The sequence below is a fragment of the Lutra lutra genome, chromosome 17 (genome assembly GCF_902655055.1).
Source record: "Lutra lutra chromosome 17, mLutLut1.2, whole genome shotgun sequence".
Taxonomy (NCBI): Eukaryota; Metazoa; Chordata; class Mammalia; order Carnivora; family Mustelidae; genus Lutra; species Lutra lutra.
The window spans coordinates 56,793,294-56,808,244 of NC_062294.1; the positions used below are offsets into that span (position 1 = coordinate 56,793,294).

At 57.5% G+C, this 14,951-nt stretch overlaps 2 protein-coding genes across 4 annotated transcripts; one reads left to right on the forward strand and one right to left on the reverse strand.

The window, feature by feature from the left end:
• Positions 1–990: 990 nt before the first annotated feature.
• Positions 991–7,471, forward strand: LOC125088825 (leukocyte immunoglobulin-like receptor subfamily B member 3). 3 transcript variants are annotated; one of them, XM_047710345.1, is made up of 13 exons: positions 991–1,359; positions 1,580–1,615; positions 1,782–2,069; positions 2,241–2,540; positions 2,764–3,045; positions 3,352–3,651; positions 3,911–3,946; positions 4,755–4,871; positions 5,235–5,271; positions 5,350–5,387; positions 5,581–5,627; positions 6,270–6,438; positions 6,497–7,471. In XM_047710345.1, the coding sequence occupies exons 1-12, from the start codon at positions 1,311–1,313 to the stop codon at positions 6,417–6,419; spliced, it is 1,680 nt and encodes a 559-aa protein (XP_047566301.1). In that variant the 5' UTR covers positions 991–1,310; the 3' UTR covers positions 6,420–6,438; positions 6,497–7,471. The 3 variants fall into 3 exon arrangements, with proteins under 3 accessions (XP_047566301.1, XP_047566300.1, XP_047566302.1); XM_047710344.1 differs by having other exon boundaries at positions 6,270–7,471; XM_047710346.1 differs by having other exon boundaries at positions 6,276–7,471.
• On the reverse strand, positions 7,465–13,325 carry RPS9 (ribosomal protein S9). Its single transcript, XM_047710394.1, has 5 exons — positions 13,302–13,325; positions 13,001–13,116; positions 12,767–12,889; positions 8,539–8,725; positions 7,465–7,744 (listed from the first exon to the last, which is right to left on the reverse strand). The coding sequence occupies exons 2-5, from the start codon at positions 13,095–13,097 to the stop codon at positions 7,567–7,569; spliced, it is 585 nt and encodes a 194-aa protein (XP_047566350.1). The 5' UTR covers positions 13,098–13,116; positions 13,302–13,325; the 3' UTR covers positions 7,465–7,566.
• Positions 13,326–14,951: the final 1,626 nt, after the last annotated feature.

Below are 14,951 nucleotides of genomic sequence, written 5' to 3' on the forward strand. Positions count from 1 at the left end.
CCAGGCTGGTCTGATCCCGTGGGAGGCTCCAAACCCTCCTATACTCTCCTTCAGAAAGTCCAAGTTGCACCATCTCTTCCTCCAGGCTGTGACCGTCAGACCAGAACCACCAGCCCTAGCAAACACAACTCACCCCCAACACCTCCCCAAACACCACAAACTGAGCTATTAACAAGTCCACTTGCCTTCTCCGGCCCCTCAGCCAAGCTGCCCCTGGCCACCTCCTCTCCAACCTGCCATCCTGGCTCACTCCGCTCAACCGCGCAAGCGTTGTGAGACAGGTTTGTGTAAGGGCCTAAGTGAGGAAACTACGTACACGGCCTAAACACGGACCAACACACCACCCGGGGAGCAGGTAAATGCTGGGGGCAGGGAGGCTACCAACTGTCAGTATTTCCTACAGCGTTAGTCGTCTCCAGACAGAAACTTGTTTGACTGACTGCTGGTTAAAATCTTCCCGGGCGTGCTCCAATCCTGTGACAGGCCCCAGCCTCAGTTCTGAGAGCAGCTCGAATCATTTCGGTGGAGGGCGGCCCCCAACTCCCATCTCTGTGCTACCCCCAGCTCACGCCTCCCGTCACTCCATCCCCCAGAAGGACCGCTCACAACAAGGACCCAGACTCTGTGACGTCTACATGTTACGATTCTCACTATTCCCTGTTTTCTCTTTTCTTTCAATTTGGAACAGTCTTACAAGGCTATAATAGAATCGTTTCCCACCTAAATATTTGTATTGTCTGTTGTCACTAGCCACAGCCCCTCTAGTCCAGGGAACAAGTCTGTCCCCTCACAATGAGTCCCCATGCCTGGCACCATGACGGGATGTGGCCACTGCTCGCTAAACAAGGGCTGATTGCCAACGTGGTGGGAGGAAGGATGAAAACTTGCGTTGACAGAAGGTCAGGAAAGGGAAGTGTCTCAGCCCAGGACACCCAGCCTGTGTTTGTGAGACAGGGCAGAAGTGGAACTGAAATGGGGCTGATTCCCGGGCCCTGCCCTACCTCCCCCAGCCTCGAGTGCCGGAACCAGTGTTACTCTCTAGACCTGGGCTTGCTGGGGAGGAAGCAGACAGAGTGGGGTCTGGGGAGACAAGATTCAGTCTGTCTGAAAGGTCCCAGGACTCACTGCCCTCGGGTCACCCTTCAGGGAGAGCAGAGAGAGGCCCTGCTGGGGGCTCTTCCCCTTCCTGTGAGGCCATCCCTCTAGGGCCCGTGATGAGGAACACGGGGCCTGGGTTGTACTACACCCCACGCATCTGTCTGTCCAGCTCACGCTGAGGACTTTATAAGCTGTCTGCACCGCTGGGGACCATGGGGGGCAGCGCCAGGACTCTGACCCTCACTGCTCTTCTCTGCCTCGGTGAGCTTTCTGGAAAAGAGGAGGGATGGGGTCGCCCCCCTCCTGCCCCCTGGTCTGGGTCCCTGGGAGACCTCAGGACTGGGGATGATCAGTAGGGGCAGAACTTCTTGGGGGAGGCGTGTGCTCAGCCCCAGCTGTGACCCCAGCACCCAGAGACCCAGACCAGGCCTGGAACAACTACGTGTGGGTGTGGGAGCTACTCACAGGAACTCTCTTCCAGGGTTCTGTTGGGGTCTGTGGGACCAGGCACAGACGGGTGAGTCTTCCCCAGATCTTCTGTCTCCACCAACCACCCACTGAGCAGCTGAGGGGCAAGAGGGTCAGGGCTGATAGTGACTCATGTGGGAGGGGCCTTGGGATAACAGGTGGGAAACTGAGAGGAGAAGGGCCCCCTTGCAACTCCCCATCTGATTCCTTTCCAGGGACCCTCCCCAAACCCTCCATCTGGGCTCATCCCAGCTCCATGGTCACCAAGGGGAGCCATGTGACCATCTGGTGTCAGGTGTCTCTGCAGGCTGACCGCTACTATCTGTATAAAGACAGGGTCTCTGAGCCCTTGGAGACCTTGAAGACCTCACAGGGTTCCAGCAACAAGGCCGGTTTCTCCATTACATCCATGAGCTTACACGATGTAGGGCGATACAGATGTGCATATCAGAGCGGGGAGAGCTGGTCACAACTGAGTGACCTCCTGCCCCTGGTGATGACAGGTGAGAGCAGGAGATGGTCCCCTCCCCCTGGGCCCCTCCTCCAGGCAGAAGGGAATGGACTATGGCTTCACGGGGACCCCTTGTTCACAGCCCACAGTACATGGGGTCCGTGGGGTCCGTGGGGTCCATGGGGTGATGGTCCCTGTAACCAGCTCCCTCTTTCTCCCTCAGGACAGCATGACGCACCCTCCCTCTCAGCCAACCCAGGCCCTGTGGTGGCCTTGGGAGGGAACGTGTCCCTCTCCTGTAGCTCATTGTGGCCACGGGGGTCATTCCGTCTGCTGAAGGAGCGGGGGACTGATGCGCCCCAACACCTGGAATGGAAGTTCCATCGTGAGAGGGGGCAGGGGCTCTTCCACATGGGCCCCGTGAACACCTCCCATGCGGGGACCTACAGATGTTACGTTTCTTCCGAGTCATACCCGGATTCGTGGTCACATCCCAGTGACCCTCTGCACCTTCAGGTCACAGGTGAGGGGGCCCCTGCCTCACCCCATCTACCTCCTGGACCCAAATGACTGACCTAAGCTATATGCGCAGCGGAACCCTGAGGTTGATGAGGGGTGGGTGACACTGTTGTCCTGGGGCCAGAACCACAGGTGGGAGAACGTGGGAGGGGCCCATGAGAGCCTCACTGCAGGCTGTGGGCCATGTGGGGAGTGCGTCCCCAGTACCACTGTCCCCTGCTGTCCAGGTGTCTACAGGGCGCCCTCCCTCTCGGCCCAGCCGGGCTCCCTGGTGCAGTCTGGAGACAGTGTGACCCTCCAGTGTCGCTCAGAGACCGGCTTTGACAGATTCGCTCTGACCAAGGACGAGGAGCTCAGAGGTCCCCAGAGTCTAGAAGGGCAACCCAGCCCCAACTTCCCCCTGGGCCCTGTGAGCCGCACCCACGGGGGCCGGTACCGATGCTACTGTGGACACAAGCTCTCCTCAACCTGGTCGGCACCCAGTGCCCCTCTGGTTGTCCTGATCACAGGTGAGGAGCTCCCTGACCCATGTCCTGTCTGCTCAGGGCCTGGGACCATGGTTGTCCCTGGGTGATGGGGTCCAGGCCGAGGGCCAGGATCCCAGGCTGAGGTGGGGATGTGGTCTAGAGACAGGGACTGAGAAAGGGACAGTGAGGGCCATGGGGATAAAGGACACCCACTCAGAGAGACGGGAGGTGCCAAGAGGGGGTCCCACACAGAGTCCCTGGAGAGAGGATAGTGGCCCCCCAGCCCAGGGTCAAGGACATGTGGGGAGGGAGTGGCTCTTTACATGTGACAACCTTCCTCTCCCCCAGGAATGTATGAGAAACCGTCCCTCTTGGCCCAGCCTGGGACGTCAGTGTCCTGGGGGGAGAACGTGACCCTGCAGTGTCGCTCAGAGATTTGGTTTGATACCTTCCACCTGTCCAAGGAGGGGTCCCTCGCTCCTCCCCAGGTCCTTCGTCTGCAGGACACAGCAATACCTCATCAGGTCAACTTCATCCTAAGTCCCGTGACCTCAGACCTCAAGGGGACCTACCGGTGCTATGGCTCACACAGCAACTACCCCTACCTGTTGTCACAGCCCAGTGACCCCCTGGAGCTCATGGTCTCAGGTGAGGGGCCCCAATCCTGTCCTCTTTGTGTCCTCAGGGGAGTGCCCGGGTGGGATGGGAGTGAGGGGGTCACAGGTGACCCTCTCTGGCATGGCTTCTCTCTGGGGTGACCACAGGGCTCCAGGAGCTCTGAGCCTGGGCCAGGTGGCAGGTGGGGTGGTCATGGCAGAGGGAGCGGGAGAGAGCCCAGTGTGGGGAGGAGCACCCTGAAGTGAGGTGCACGTAGCCCCCGCCCCTCACCTCCCTGTCTTGGTCCCAGGCGGCTCTGAGGATGCAGCCTTCAGCCCACAGAGGGGTAAGTGGGGTCTCTGTCGGGAGGTGGTGAGTGGGAGGAGCTCAGCCCAGTCTTGCCTCGAGATTATGGTGGGAGAAAGTTCTTCTCACTGGGACAATTCCTTGGATTGCAAACCTGACTGCAAAGGGCCGGCAGGTGGCTTCGTCACTGTGTGCGGGGCAGGCGGGGGCAGCAGGCTCGCACACAGGGTGTCTGAGCTCGCCTCCACGTCGGGGGTCTCGGCCTGAGAGCAGCTGGGGAGTCGACAACAAGTCACACCCCCAGGTTCAGACCCCAGTTCTGCTCTTGGACAAGTCATGTCCCTCTCCGGGGCCCAGGCTCACCATCGGCACAACAGGCCTCCGCCATCTTCCGCAGCTCGCTGGGAGATTTCAGTCCAAGTCATGGCCCTCCCCCCTGCCCCGCAGACGCACACACTCCAGGTCCACACAGGCCCCTGTGGGGGCGTCAGGCCTGTGCAGCGTGGGAGATGGGTCTGGGTTGGGTTTGGTGGACAGGTCACTCCCGTGTTCTGTCTGGAGGGCAAGGGGGCAGCACGGAAAAACCCCAAATCCCGCAAGGGAACCCACGGCCCTGCTTCCAGTCTCAGCCCTGCTGCCTCCACCCTGGGCGACCTGAGACATGCGAATGACCTCTCTGTGCCTCAGTTTTCTGTCTGTGCAGTGGGCGGGAGGGGCGGCGGTCATCTGCTGGGTGATCGTTGACGGGGTCAGAGCTGAGTGCACAGAGCCGAGCAGGTGCCTGGCACACAGTAGGTGCTCAGGTAAATGGCATCACTGGCTCATTCATGGTGTGGCTCGTGCACAAGGTCCCCACTGGTACCTGTACGTCCTCATCGGGGCCTCGGTGGCCTTCATCCTGCTGCTCGGCCTCCTCGTCTTCCTCCTGGTCCGACACCAGCGTCGGGTCAATGGCAGGAAGCCAGGTGAGAAGGGAAGGGGGTGACAGGTCCCAGGGGGTGGTGGCTGCCCGGTGGGCCGACCAAGGGTGGGCTCAGGGCAGCGGCCAGAGGGAAACCAGAGTGGCGTAGAAGGACTCCAGCATCTCCCAGTGAGAAGCTCTAGAAAGGAGGGTACACGTGGGCATGTGTGAATATTGTATCCTTTTGCCTTTCTGAACTTAGGAAAGGTTTGGAAACACATACAAGCTTTGTTTTTTACTGTTTAGCAAGGCTTTCTCTGCATGGGCGGGGCGGGGGGGGACGGGCAGGGATCATAAAGATCCTCCGCTTAAGGCCCTGGGAGGGTTCGGGGATGGGGGCCTGAGGCTGATTTCCACCTCCCTGCAGCAGCGGCAGCGTCTGAGGACAGAGGCCTGCACAGGAGGTAAGAGCACCCCGAGACCCCGACTCCCGCTAGCCAGCGGCCCCCTCACTGCCGCTAATACCACTGTCTCCTCCCCAGTTCAGGTCCTGAGGCCGCCGCCCAGGAGGAGAACTTGTGTAAGGGGAAGCATGGGCTGCCCTGGGGGAGGGAGGAGGCGGGCCCAGAGACATGGGCGGGCAGGGGTGGGGTGGGGGCAGACAGCATCTGACTCCGTGTGGCTCTGTAACTGTCACTGTCTCTGGGCTCCTGCCATGTGACTCTTGGGGGAATCTTGGCTAGAGAGGGGCCGCCTTGTTCTGTCCCCACCAGATGCTGTCGTCAGAGGCACACAGCCTGAGGACAGACAGGACAGACAGGTGAGCTCCCTGTGCTCCGGACCAGGGCACCCCTGCCTCCCTGCTCACATGGTAAACCCAGCCCACACTCCACCCAGCAGCTGGCCTCTCCCTTCTGGAAGCCCACCGTGCTCTGTGCTGCCGTGACCCCACTCCCCTGGGCCTCTTCTCATCTCCAGCCGCAGGGACACTCGGGGCGAGTGGGCAGAGTGGCTGGTTAGGGCGGAACAGCCTGTGCCCCGCACAGAGGGCGCAACTCCACGCCCTGGGCCTGCGGAGGCCCGGAGAGGACACCTCCGCAGCTCCACACACCCTGGTCCTACAGCGACTCAGCCCTCTGCTTCCCGTTCCTTCTTTACCCAGCAACCCGCGGCACGTTCACGCGCTTCACCCTGGCCCCCGAGCTGAGCCCCCTGCGGCGGGCGCTGGGTCCGCCCTGCTGGCCACCTCAATCCCTGCTCCAGCCTCCCCCGGCCCCAGATCCCAGGCCCAACCCGTGTCCACACCACAGGCGTTTCCACCTCACACCCCTCCCCCTCAGACACACCGAAGGAGGCAAGAGTGGGCTCAAGGCCGCCCCTCCCTGTCTAGCAAGGCCCTTAGCCCCGCGGGAAGTGTCCTGCTCTCCTCACCAGCCTCGTGCCTTTCCTTCCTCTCCCCCAGCTCCAGGCTGCGGTCTCTGAAGACCAAGATGTAACCTACGCCCAGCTGAACCACTTGGCCCTCAGACAGGAGACAAGTGCACCTCCTCCCTCCCAATTAGGGGAGCCCCCGGAGGAGGCCAACGTGTACGCTGTCCTGGCCATCCACTAGCCCAGCAGACTCATACCGCCTGCTCCAGGGGTCTGGAAGTCTCCCTGCAGGGACCCTGGAAGGCGCAGGAGCTGCCCCCAGCCAGCCTGGAGGTAGGACACGGACCAGGAACTAGGGAACTCGGGAGACCTTGTGGGAGCTGATCGCTTCCAGAATTGCCAGGACCAGCTGATCGTACAGTTCCTAGAAGGATCCACAGGAAGCCCCAAGACAATTCGTTACCAAGTGGCAACCTTTGTGGTGTGGTGGCAATCCAGCACTAAGCTCCAAGAGCTGGGACCTTCTGGAGGCTTCCTGGCAGCTTGGCAACATCCCAGGACCCAGGGCCATCACGCTGAAGCTGAGCACTTTCAGCTGACCTGAGAGTCCCCGGCCTCAAAAGATGGACTTGAGAGCAGTGAGGTTGCTCAATGTCAAGGGCTTCCCGTTTCCCGAGACCAAGCCCCTTCCTCTGTCCCATGCAGCTTCTCTACAAGACAAAGGGAAGCTGGTCTCCCTCCTGACCGGTGTTCAGAAACTCTAGATGCGGGGGTGCCTCAGCTGTCCCCTCCCAACCACACCAATGTAAGCGTTGAAACCAGCCTGTCCTTCCTGCCCAGCGCTCCCCAGCAAATCCCAATTAAACTCGTTTACCCTCGCCTGCAACCCAAGGGTCAGCCTTCAGCTCTGGACAACCCTAACCCTGACTTCTTTTTCTGGGGACAAGGTCCGAAGCGCTAGGGACGCTGGGCTGGCCTTGCCTCCACTTGCTACTTCCTCTGCCCAGAAAGGAATCCCCCACCCCCATGCAAGTAACTGGCCCGAGAACGCCCCCTAACACTGCTGGTGTCCCCACTGAAACACGGAAGTGGTGTTTGTGCTGCTCACCACTGTCCCCTTGCCCCAAGGAGTGAGGACCACCAGCTGGCAGGCTCGCCAGGCCCTTCTGAGGCGGCAGCAAGAACTAGCTGGAGGGAACCTGATCAAGGACCCGGCCCGTGTCTCTCCCCACCCGAGGTGCTATGTTCAGAAAGTGGAGGCAGACAGACACACCAATGAACACCAGTTCCAAAGCACTGGTTCTTTTATTATGTGACAGAGAAACTAGACAATCCACGGGCCCCAGAGGGTGGCGGGGTGGGGGGGATGAATGGAAGGAAGGGTGGGCTCAATCCTCCTCTTCGTCATCGCCGGCGCCAGCCCCACCCTGGCCCTTCTTGGCATTCTTCCTCTTGACGCGGCCTGGGCGGCCACCCCCATACGGAGAGCGCAAGGAGAAGTCAATGTGCTTCTGGGAATCCAGGCGGACGATGAATGATGGGATGTTCACCACTTGCTTTCGGACCCTGGAGGGGGGATGGCAGGTGAAGGGACGGGGAACAGGACCCCAGTGGGAGGAAACACTACTGCTCTCTGCTTGGACTCTGACTTGGTAGGAGGGTGTTCCCGACCCTGTAGCACCTGGGTGTTCTGGAAAGCTTTAGAGCATCACTCGACTCAACCAGACCCCGAAGTAAGAAGGGGGAGCCCTGGTGGCAGCCAGTAACCCAGGGTCAGATTCTCAAAGTGGAACCGAGCCAGGCACGGGGCTTTACTCTCTAAGGTCAAGCCTCCCTGTCCCCGAAGCAGCTACCTGAGACCCCGTTCTACAACATCTGACAAAGGGCAAACTGAGCACCCAGAGAAAAGACCCAGCTGTCCCCCAAGCCAGCAGACTCCTATAGTCCTGGCACCTGAGCATCAGACCACGGGCTGTGGTCAACTTGGCAAAGTAATGCTGGTTAACAGTACCAGGCTCTGGACTGAGTCCACGAGTGGGCCCAACAGACAGCTGTATCCATGAACCCACCCACACCAGCTGATGCCCACCTGGGCACACCAAGCGGTTACCTGTCCAGCTGCCCGAAGAAGCCTTCGCAAGGTGTACGGCTCAGGCCGCAGTGACCCTTGCGCTGGGCTACAAGGTGGGGGATGAGGCTGTCCCCAGCACCCCATGAGCTGTTTGCAGGCGCCAATCTTACCCTCAAGGTGTAGTCACACCTTTTGTCACCTCTGAGGGCTGCATAGGAGGTAAGGACAGCAAACTTAGCGAGGGGGATGGGATACAAGACAGACTCAGGGAGCTCCCTAAAGGAGTTACCTGATGTGGCGCTGGCGGATCAGCACACGGGCGTGGTGGATGGACTTGGCCAAGCCCAGCTTAAAGACCTGGGTCTGCAGACGCCTCTCCAAGAAATCCTCAATCTTCAGACCCAGGATATAATCCAGCTTCATCTTGCCCTCGTCCAGCACTCCAATGCGCACCAGTCGCCGAAGCAAGGCATTGCCTGGTAGGAGGGAAAAAGCATGGATCGGGGTGTCTGGCTCACCTCTGACTTCATGGAACTTAAGGAGCTCCACGGAGCTGTGATAGGAGTGGGAGCTAAGAACCTGTTCCAATTTAAGAATTAATGTAGCAGCCACTGTGACCATACTCTCCATCCTACCAATGAGGGGAAGTGCCCCCACACACCTCTGCTCCCATCTGAAACAACCACCTTCCTTGGAAGCGTCAGGAGAGTAACGAGACAATCCCTAGAAGAGCACTTAGCATCTCCCTGCAAAAAACTATGCTGCTATCACATAACCGTTACGCCCACAATGAAGCCTGGTGGTCAGGAGCCAACCTGTAGTCAGGAAAGCCCCACTAGTACACTGGACCGGCAGTACCTAGCTTCTAGACCTGGGAAAAGCTGCAGGCCAGGTCATGCATAACAGGAGACACGCTGTCTTCCCATTTCCAAATATCAACAAATACAAAATACCTAGAAAAAGATTTAACCAAAAAGATGAAAAACCTGCACACTAAAAACTGTTTAAAATATTGATGAGAAAAAGACTGAAGACACAGAATGAAAAGCTATCCCATGCTCATAGTTTGGAAAAATACTGTTAAAAACACCAGTGCTACGCCAGCAATAAATGAATTCAATATAATCCCTCTCAGAATTCCAGAAGTATTTTGTTTCTTAACATTTATTTCACAGAGAGAGAGAAAGAGTGCGTGAGAGAAAGAGAGCATGAGCTCATGTGCTATGAGCACAAGAGGGGCTTGATCCTGGGACTCTGGATCATGACCTGAGCTGAAGGCAGAGGCTTAACCCACTGAACCACCCAGGGGCTCCGCCAAAGATGTTATCCGCGTAAGTAGAAGAATCAATCCTAAAATTTGTACGGACCACAAGACTCCACAGCAATCGTGAAAAAGAGAAAATGTTTGCAAATCATGTATCTGACACAGGTTAACACCAAGAATACACAAGCAACTCTCAATCAATAGCAAAAAGCTCCGGTGTTATTTAAAAATGGGCAGAGACCTACAGATGGCCAGTAGGTACATGATCAGGTGCTCGTTGTCGCTGATCATCAGGGAAACGTGAGCCAGAAGCAGTGAGATCACCTCACACGTGTCAGACTGGCTAGAACTAAAACCCAACAGACAACGGTGCTGGTGAGGATGTGGAGAAAAGGGAACCCCTGTGCAGCTGGTGGGAATGCGAAGTGGCAATCACTATAGAAACCAGTATGGAGGTTCCCCACAAGTCAACTATGATGATGCAGCAATCCTGCTTCTGGGTATTTATCCAAAAAGGAAAGCGCTAACCCCATATTCACTGCATTATTACCGACGGCCAAGCCATGGAAACAATGTTAAGTGTCCACAGACAGCTGAATGGATACAGAGGGAGGGAAGTATATACACACAGTGGGCATTACTCAGCCATAAAAAGCATGAAATCTCGCCACGTGCACAACGTGGATGGACCAAGTGCATTCTGCCAAGTGGGCTAAGTCAGAGTCAAATCCCATGATCTCACTTGTATGTGGAATCTAAATCTTTGTTTTTTTTAAGATTTTACTTATTTATTTGACAGAGAGAGAGATCACAAGTAGGCAAAGAGGCAGAGAGAGAGAGGGGGAAGCAGGCTCCCTGCTGAGCACAGAGCCCGATGTGGGGCTCGATCCCAGGACCCTGAGATCATGACCTGAGCCAAAGGCAGAGGCTTAACCCACTGAGCCACCCAGGTGCCCCTTGTATGTGGAATCTAAACAAAACCACCAGCATCACCAAAAAATACCTCAAGATGATAAAGAGAATATATTATGTGGCTGCCAGAAGCACAGGGAAATAGGTGAAGGTCGTCAAATGTACAAACCGCCAGTTATAATACTGACTGTATATTACAAAATTGCTATCTTAAAAAAAAAAAAAACAAAAAACTTTTCTTATTTGTCAGAGAGAGAAAAAACACAAGCAGGGGGAGCAGCAGGCGCTGGATCAATGCAGGGCTCGATCCCAGGACCCCGGGATCATGACCCAAGCCAAAGGCAGATGCTTAACTGACTGAACCACCGAAGTGCCCTGTATCTTTTTTTAAGGCTTTTTGAAAGGTGTTAAGTAAACTTACTGGGATCATTTCGCAGTATACAGAAAAATCCAATTGCTGTGCTATACATCTGGAACTAAATAATGTAGTCTGTGAATTACACATTGGTTAAGAAAGAAAAATGATATTCCAGTATTAATTTAAGAAAAAGCCCGATAGGCACATCAAAACAAGTTTGGGATTATCTACCAGCTCGGACACTTTTCTGTCCTTATGCTAGAGAACAGAAACTTCAAGAACTCGAAGTTTAAAATCTCTTGATAGACTTCTATGTAAAATGAAACCACTATCGGGGCGCCTGGGTGGCTCAGTGGGTTAAGCCTCTGCTTTCAGCTCAGGTCAGAGCATTGGGCTCTCTGCTCAGCGGGGAGCCTGCTTCCCCCCCCCACTTGTGATCTCTGTCAAACAAAAGGACAACAACAACAAAAAACCAAAAACCCCCCACTATCATTAAAAACAAACGTTTTTCACATTTACTACTGAACCACGCACACACTGTTAAAAAATGGGGAGGCCCAGCCACTCCAACACCAAAAAGCCTTATATATGTATAATAAGTAATTTTCAGTGCACACTGAGTAAAGTTTGTCAACAGGAGTGTGTCCAATGACCGGAGAGTTACCTGGGCTCCATCTGGACAAAGCAAGGTCAGTCACAATGTCTTACAACTGAGTGTTAACGCGCACAGTCCTCAGAGGCGGAGGCCCTTCTCCGTCGTCACGGCACAAGACAACTCAAGTGGCTTGGCTCCTGAGCTGGAAAACGCGGAGTACCAGTTTCCCTACCGCTGCCATCAGGACAGAGCCCATCCCTGGATGGACCCCTGGCCACATGCTGGCTACAAGTGGTTTAAGAGGCTTTTCAACAGACCAGAATCAGAGAAGCTTCTTGCCCTCCTGCAGCTGTCAGTGGGAAAGGCGGGGCCTCAGGCCATACCAGTGACAAACGCCTGCAGGCACAGGCAGAGACTGTGGGCCCCTCCCTTCCCGTCCCACGGGGATAAACGGCTCCGTTTGCTAGAAAGCCTACAGCCTACAGTGCTGCCTTCCCTCGTAGCTTCCACTTCTGCCACAGGGAACCACAAATACTCCTGGGTTACCTGCGGATCAACCCTGCGCAGCCGGCCACGCGCCTGCCTCTCTAGGGCGGACTGGAGCAGCTCATCTTCACAAAGTCCCTCTGTCCTCAACGACCTGTGGCTGGCTCCCCAGACTGGGGGATGAGCTTCCACCCGAGCATCCCCAGGGGAGGGGATTCCTGAATTTCTCACCACCGTGTGAGCTATTTTTGGTTAAACAAGCTCCACACCTCTCTCAACTTTAAATATGCGGGGGGGGGGGGGGGGGGGGGGGGTGCCGGGCACGCCTGGGTGGCTCAGTGGGTTGAGCCTCTGCGTCCGGCTCAAGTCATGATCTACAGGGTCCTGGGATCCAGCCCCGCACTGGGCTCTCTGCTCAGCGGGGAGCCTGCCCCTCCCGTCTGCCACATAAACACACAAAGTCTAAAAAACAAAACAAAACCGCCCAACGTGAGCGCCCACCCATGCTCAGCCGTGAGAGGACCCTGGTCAGCGTCAGCGCGGGATTCCCAGCCCCTCCCGCTTCCCACCACCAACCACGGCTGCCCAAGCTCGGGCGCAGAGCGACACCAGGACGGTGCGAGGCGGCCGACCTAGGGGTCACCGCCAAACCAGCGGTGGCGCGTGTGCACTGTGCCCCCACGTGAGCGTCTACAAACAAGGCACCCCTTCCTCACTGGGGTCATTGGGGAGTCCCTTCCCGGCCACAGGTGCTGACGCGCGCGGGGTCCCGTTCCCCAGGCTCCCGAGCACCGCAGCCCACCCCCACAGCGGGTTCGCGGGGCTGTGCAGCGCACCCAGTGACGTGCGAGGGCTTTAGAGCCGGCAGCCGGGGAGCTGGCATGTGTGTCTCACACACTCACCCTCAAACAGGCGCCGCGGGTCCTTCTCGTCCAGCGTCAGCAGCTCCCGCGCGGCCTTGCGGATCTTGGCCAGAGTGAACTTGACCCTCCACACCTCACGTTTGTTCCGGAGCCCGTACTCGCCTGCCGAGAGACGGCGCTGCTAGCGCGGTCGGGCCCCGGGGTCCACGCGGCACGCGGGCGGCCCCGCCCCGCCCCCGCCCCGGAAGCGGAAACCCGGTCTGGGCCGCTCACCGATCAGCTTCAGCTCTTGGTCGAGCCGCGACTTCTCAAAGGGCCTCCGAGGGGTCACGTAGGTCTTGCGACAAACCCAGCTCCGGGCCACCGGCATGTTGGCTGCGTGCGCGCGCCTGTGCGGGGGACAAGCCGGGCGCGTGAGGAACCGCCTGCGTGGCCCACACCACCCGCACTGCCGTGGGGCAGTCCCGTCCCGCCCCCTCCCAGCTCATCAGCGTACTCCTCTAAGGTCGGAGGGTCCGCACGACCTCGTTACCCACACCCTGAGGAGAACGTAGCACACCACACTCACCCTTACCGTAGCCTCCGCGCTCTGGGAAAGAGGAGCAGGTAGCACCCGGCCACGCTTTTATACCAACGACGCGGCCTGGTGACGTCAGCGCGCACGCCGCAGGCCTGCACCAATCAGAAGGGGAAGCATTGAGACGACACGTCGGGCCAGAGCGGCGAGCTGAGCTGGAGGACCGTGGCCCCGTGCCGACGCGGGTCGCGGCGCACGCGCGCTAGGAAGCGGGGAGGACGTCTCCCCCACTGTCCTGCTCGGGATCGTGTGAGTCGCGACGTAAAGGTCCCCTTCTCTGGGCCGCAGCCGCACCCGCTCCGTGGAACACCCCCACCCCCCACGACACTCCCAGGGCTGGAGCCTGGAACCTTCCAGGAGAGGCCGGGTCAGTTCCCGACTCCCGAGGTCGCCGGCTCTCAACGTCCTGTGGCCGCACACCTGTCTGGGCAGCCCGCGCAGAGGCCAGGCCTCCCGGACGCCTGGGTGTCCTGCGCCGCGCCGTCGCGTCCCCGCGGGGTTGCCGTCCTGCCCCCCACCATCCCCACACCGGGAATCGGGCCTCACCCGGAGCAGCTCCCCTGACGCCCGCCTGGCGCCCGCCGCCCCCACTTGGGGGAAGTCGCCCTCCCGCGCCGCGGGCCTCCTTCATTCACCCCAAACCGCGGCTCGTATTTTGGGATTTCCTTTGGGTTTGCGGAACGGGGAGATGTTCTGAAACCTCTTGCTATCTGTTCGCCTCCAGCTTGGCGCTGTTTATCGCCTGCAGCAACTTACAGTTTCTTGACCTCCTTTCTGACATCTGGTCCTCACACCGGCTCTGGGATGGCGGGCGCACCTTGGAGACCCTGGGGGCTTAATTCCAGACCACCAAGAAAGCACGTAGTAAAGCAAGTCAAGGGACTTTTGGTTTCCCAGGGCATCTAAAAGTTCTGTTCACGTTACAGGGTGGTCTATTACGTGCGCAACAGCGTGTCTAAAAAACCCACAGTGCACACAGCTCAATTTTAAAAATACTTTATGGGTAACAAGTGCTGACCATCATCTGAGCTTTCAGGGTGGTAATCTTTCTGCTGCTGGAGAGGCTTGCTGTTAGGGGTTAATTGGACACGTAGGTCCTCAGGGTCAGGGTCCCCAACAAGAAAACACAGAGCCAGGACAGCTGAGAAAAAAAACCGCACTAGCATCCTGCTTCACAGCTTAGACAAAACCATGATAGCATTCTGACTAGCAGCTTCTGCAGAAGCGACTTTTGCAAAACATCCCGAAATAAAACGATTAACCGTAAAACATTGGTCGCCATCACAAGTTGAGGCATTTAGTCTCCAGATCAGCCCTAAAGACCATCAACAAGCAAACAATAACCCAACAGGTAAATGGGTGCATGATCAAAACCCTGATTGGGACTTCTTAGCAGCCAATCTACAGCAGACCCAACTCAGGATGCTTAAGATAGTTCCTCCAAGGAGCTTATAAGACCCCGAGACTTGAACTCCAAAACAGCGACCTTCTTGAGTTCCCTTCCTCTCTGCGAGCTTTGTACTATGCTCAATAAACTTGACCGCCCATCACTCTTCGTTGGGTCTAACTCTTCATTCTTCGAAGCAGTGTGACCAAAAACCGTGGGCACTAAGGGAACAAAAATCCTATAATGTTGCCTCCACCATG

Bases quoted from the DNA above. Each gene is read 5' to 3' on its own strand.
- LOC125088825 (XM_047710344.1), top strand. From the start codon at position 1,311: ATGGGGGGCAGCGCCAGGACTCTGACCCTCACTGCTCTTCTCTGCCTC. The intron at 3,652-3,910 runs GTGAGGGGCCCC...TCTTGGTCCCAG, and splicing joins CCTGGAGCTCATGGTCTCAG to GCGGCTCTGAGGATGCAGCC. The intron at 4,872-5,234 runs GTGAGAAGGGAA...ACCTCCCTGCAG, and splicing joins GGTCAATGGCAGGAAGCCAG to CAGCGGCAGCGTCTGAGGAC.
- RPS9 (XM_047710394.1), bottom strand. From the start codon at position 13,097: ATGCCGGTGGCCCGGAGCTGGGTTTGTCGCAAGACCTACGTGACCCCT. The intron at 12,890-13,000 runs GTGAGCGGCCCA...GTCTCTCGGCAG, and splicing joins CCAAGAGCTGAAGCTGATCG to GCGAGTACGGGCTCCGGAAC. The intron at 8,726-12,766 runs GTGAGTGTGTGA...CCCTCCTACCAG, and splicing joins CCCGCGGCGCCTGTTTGAGG to GCAATGCCTTGCTTCGGCGA.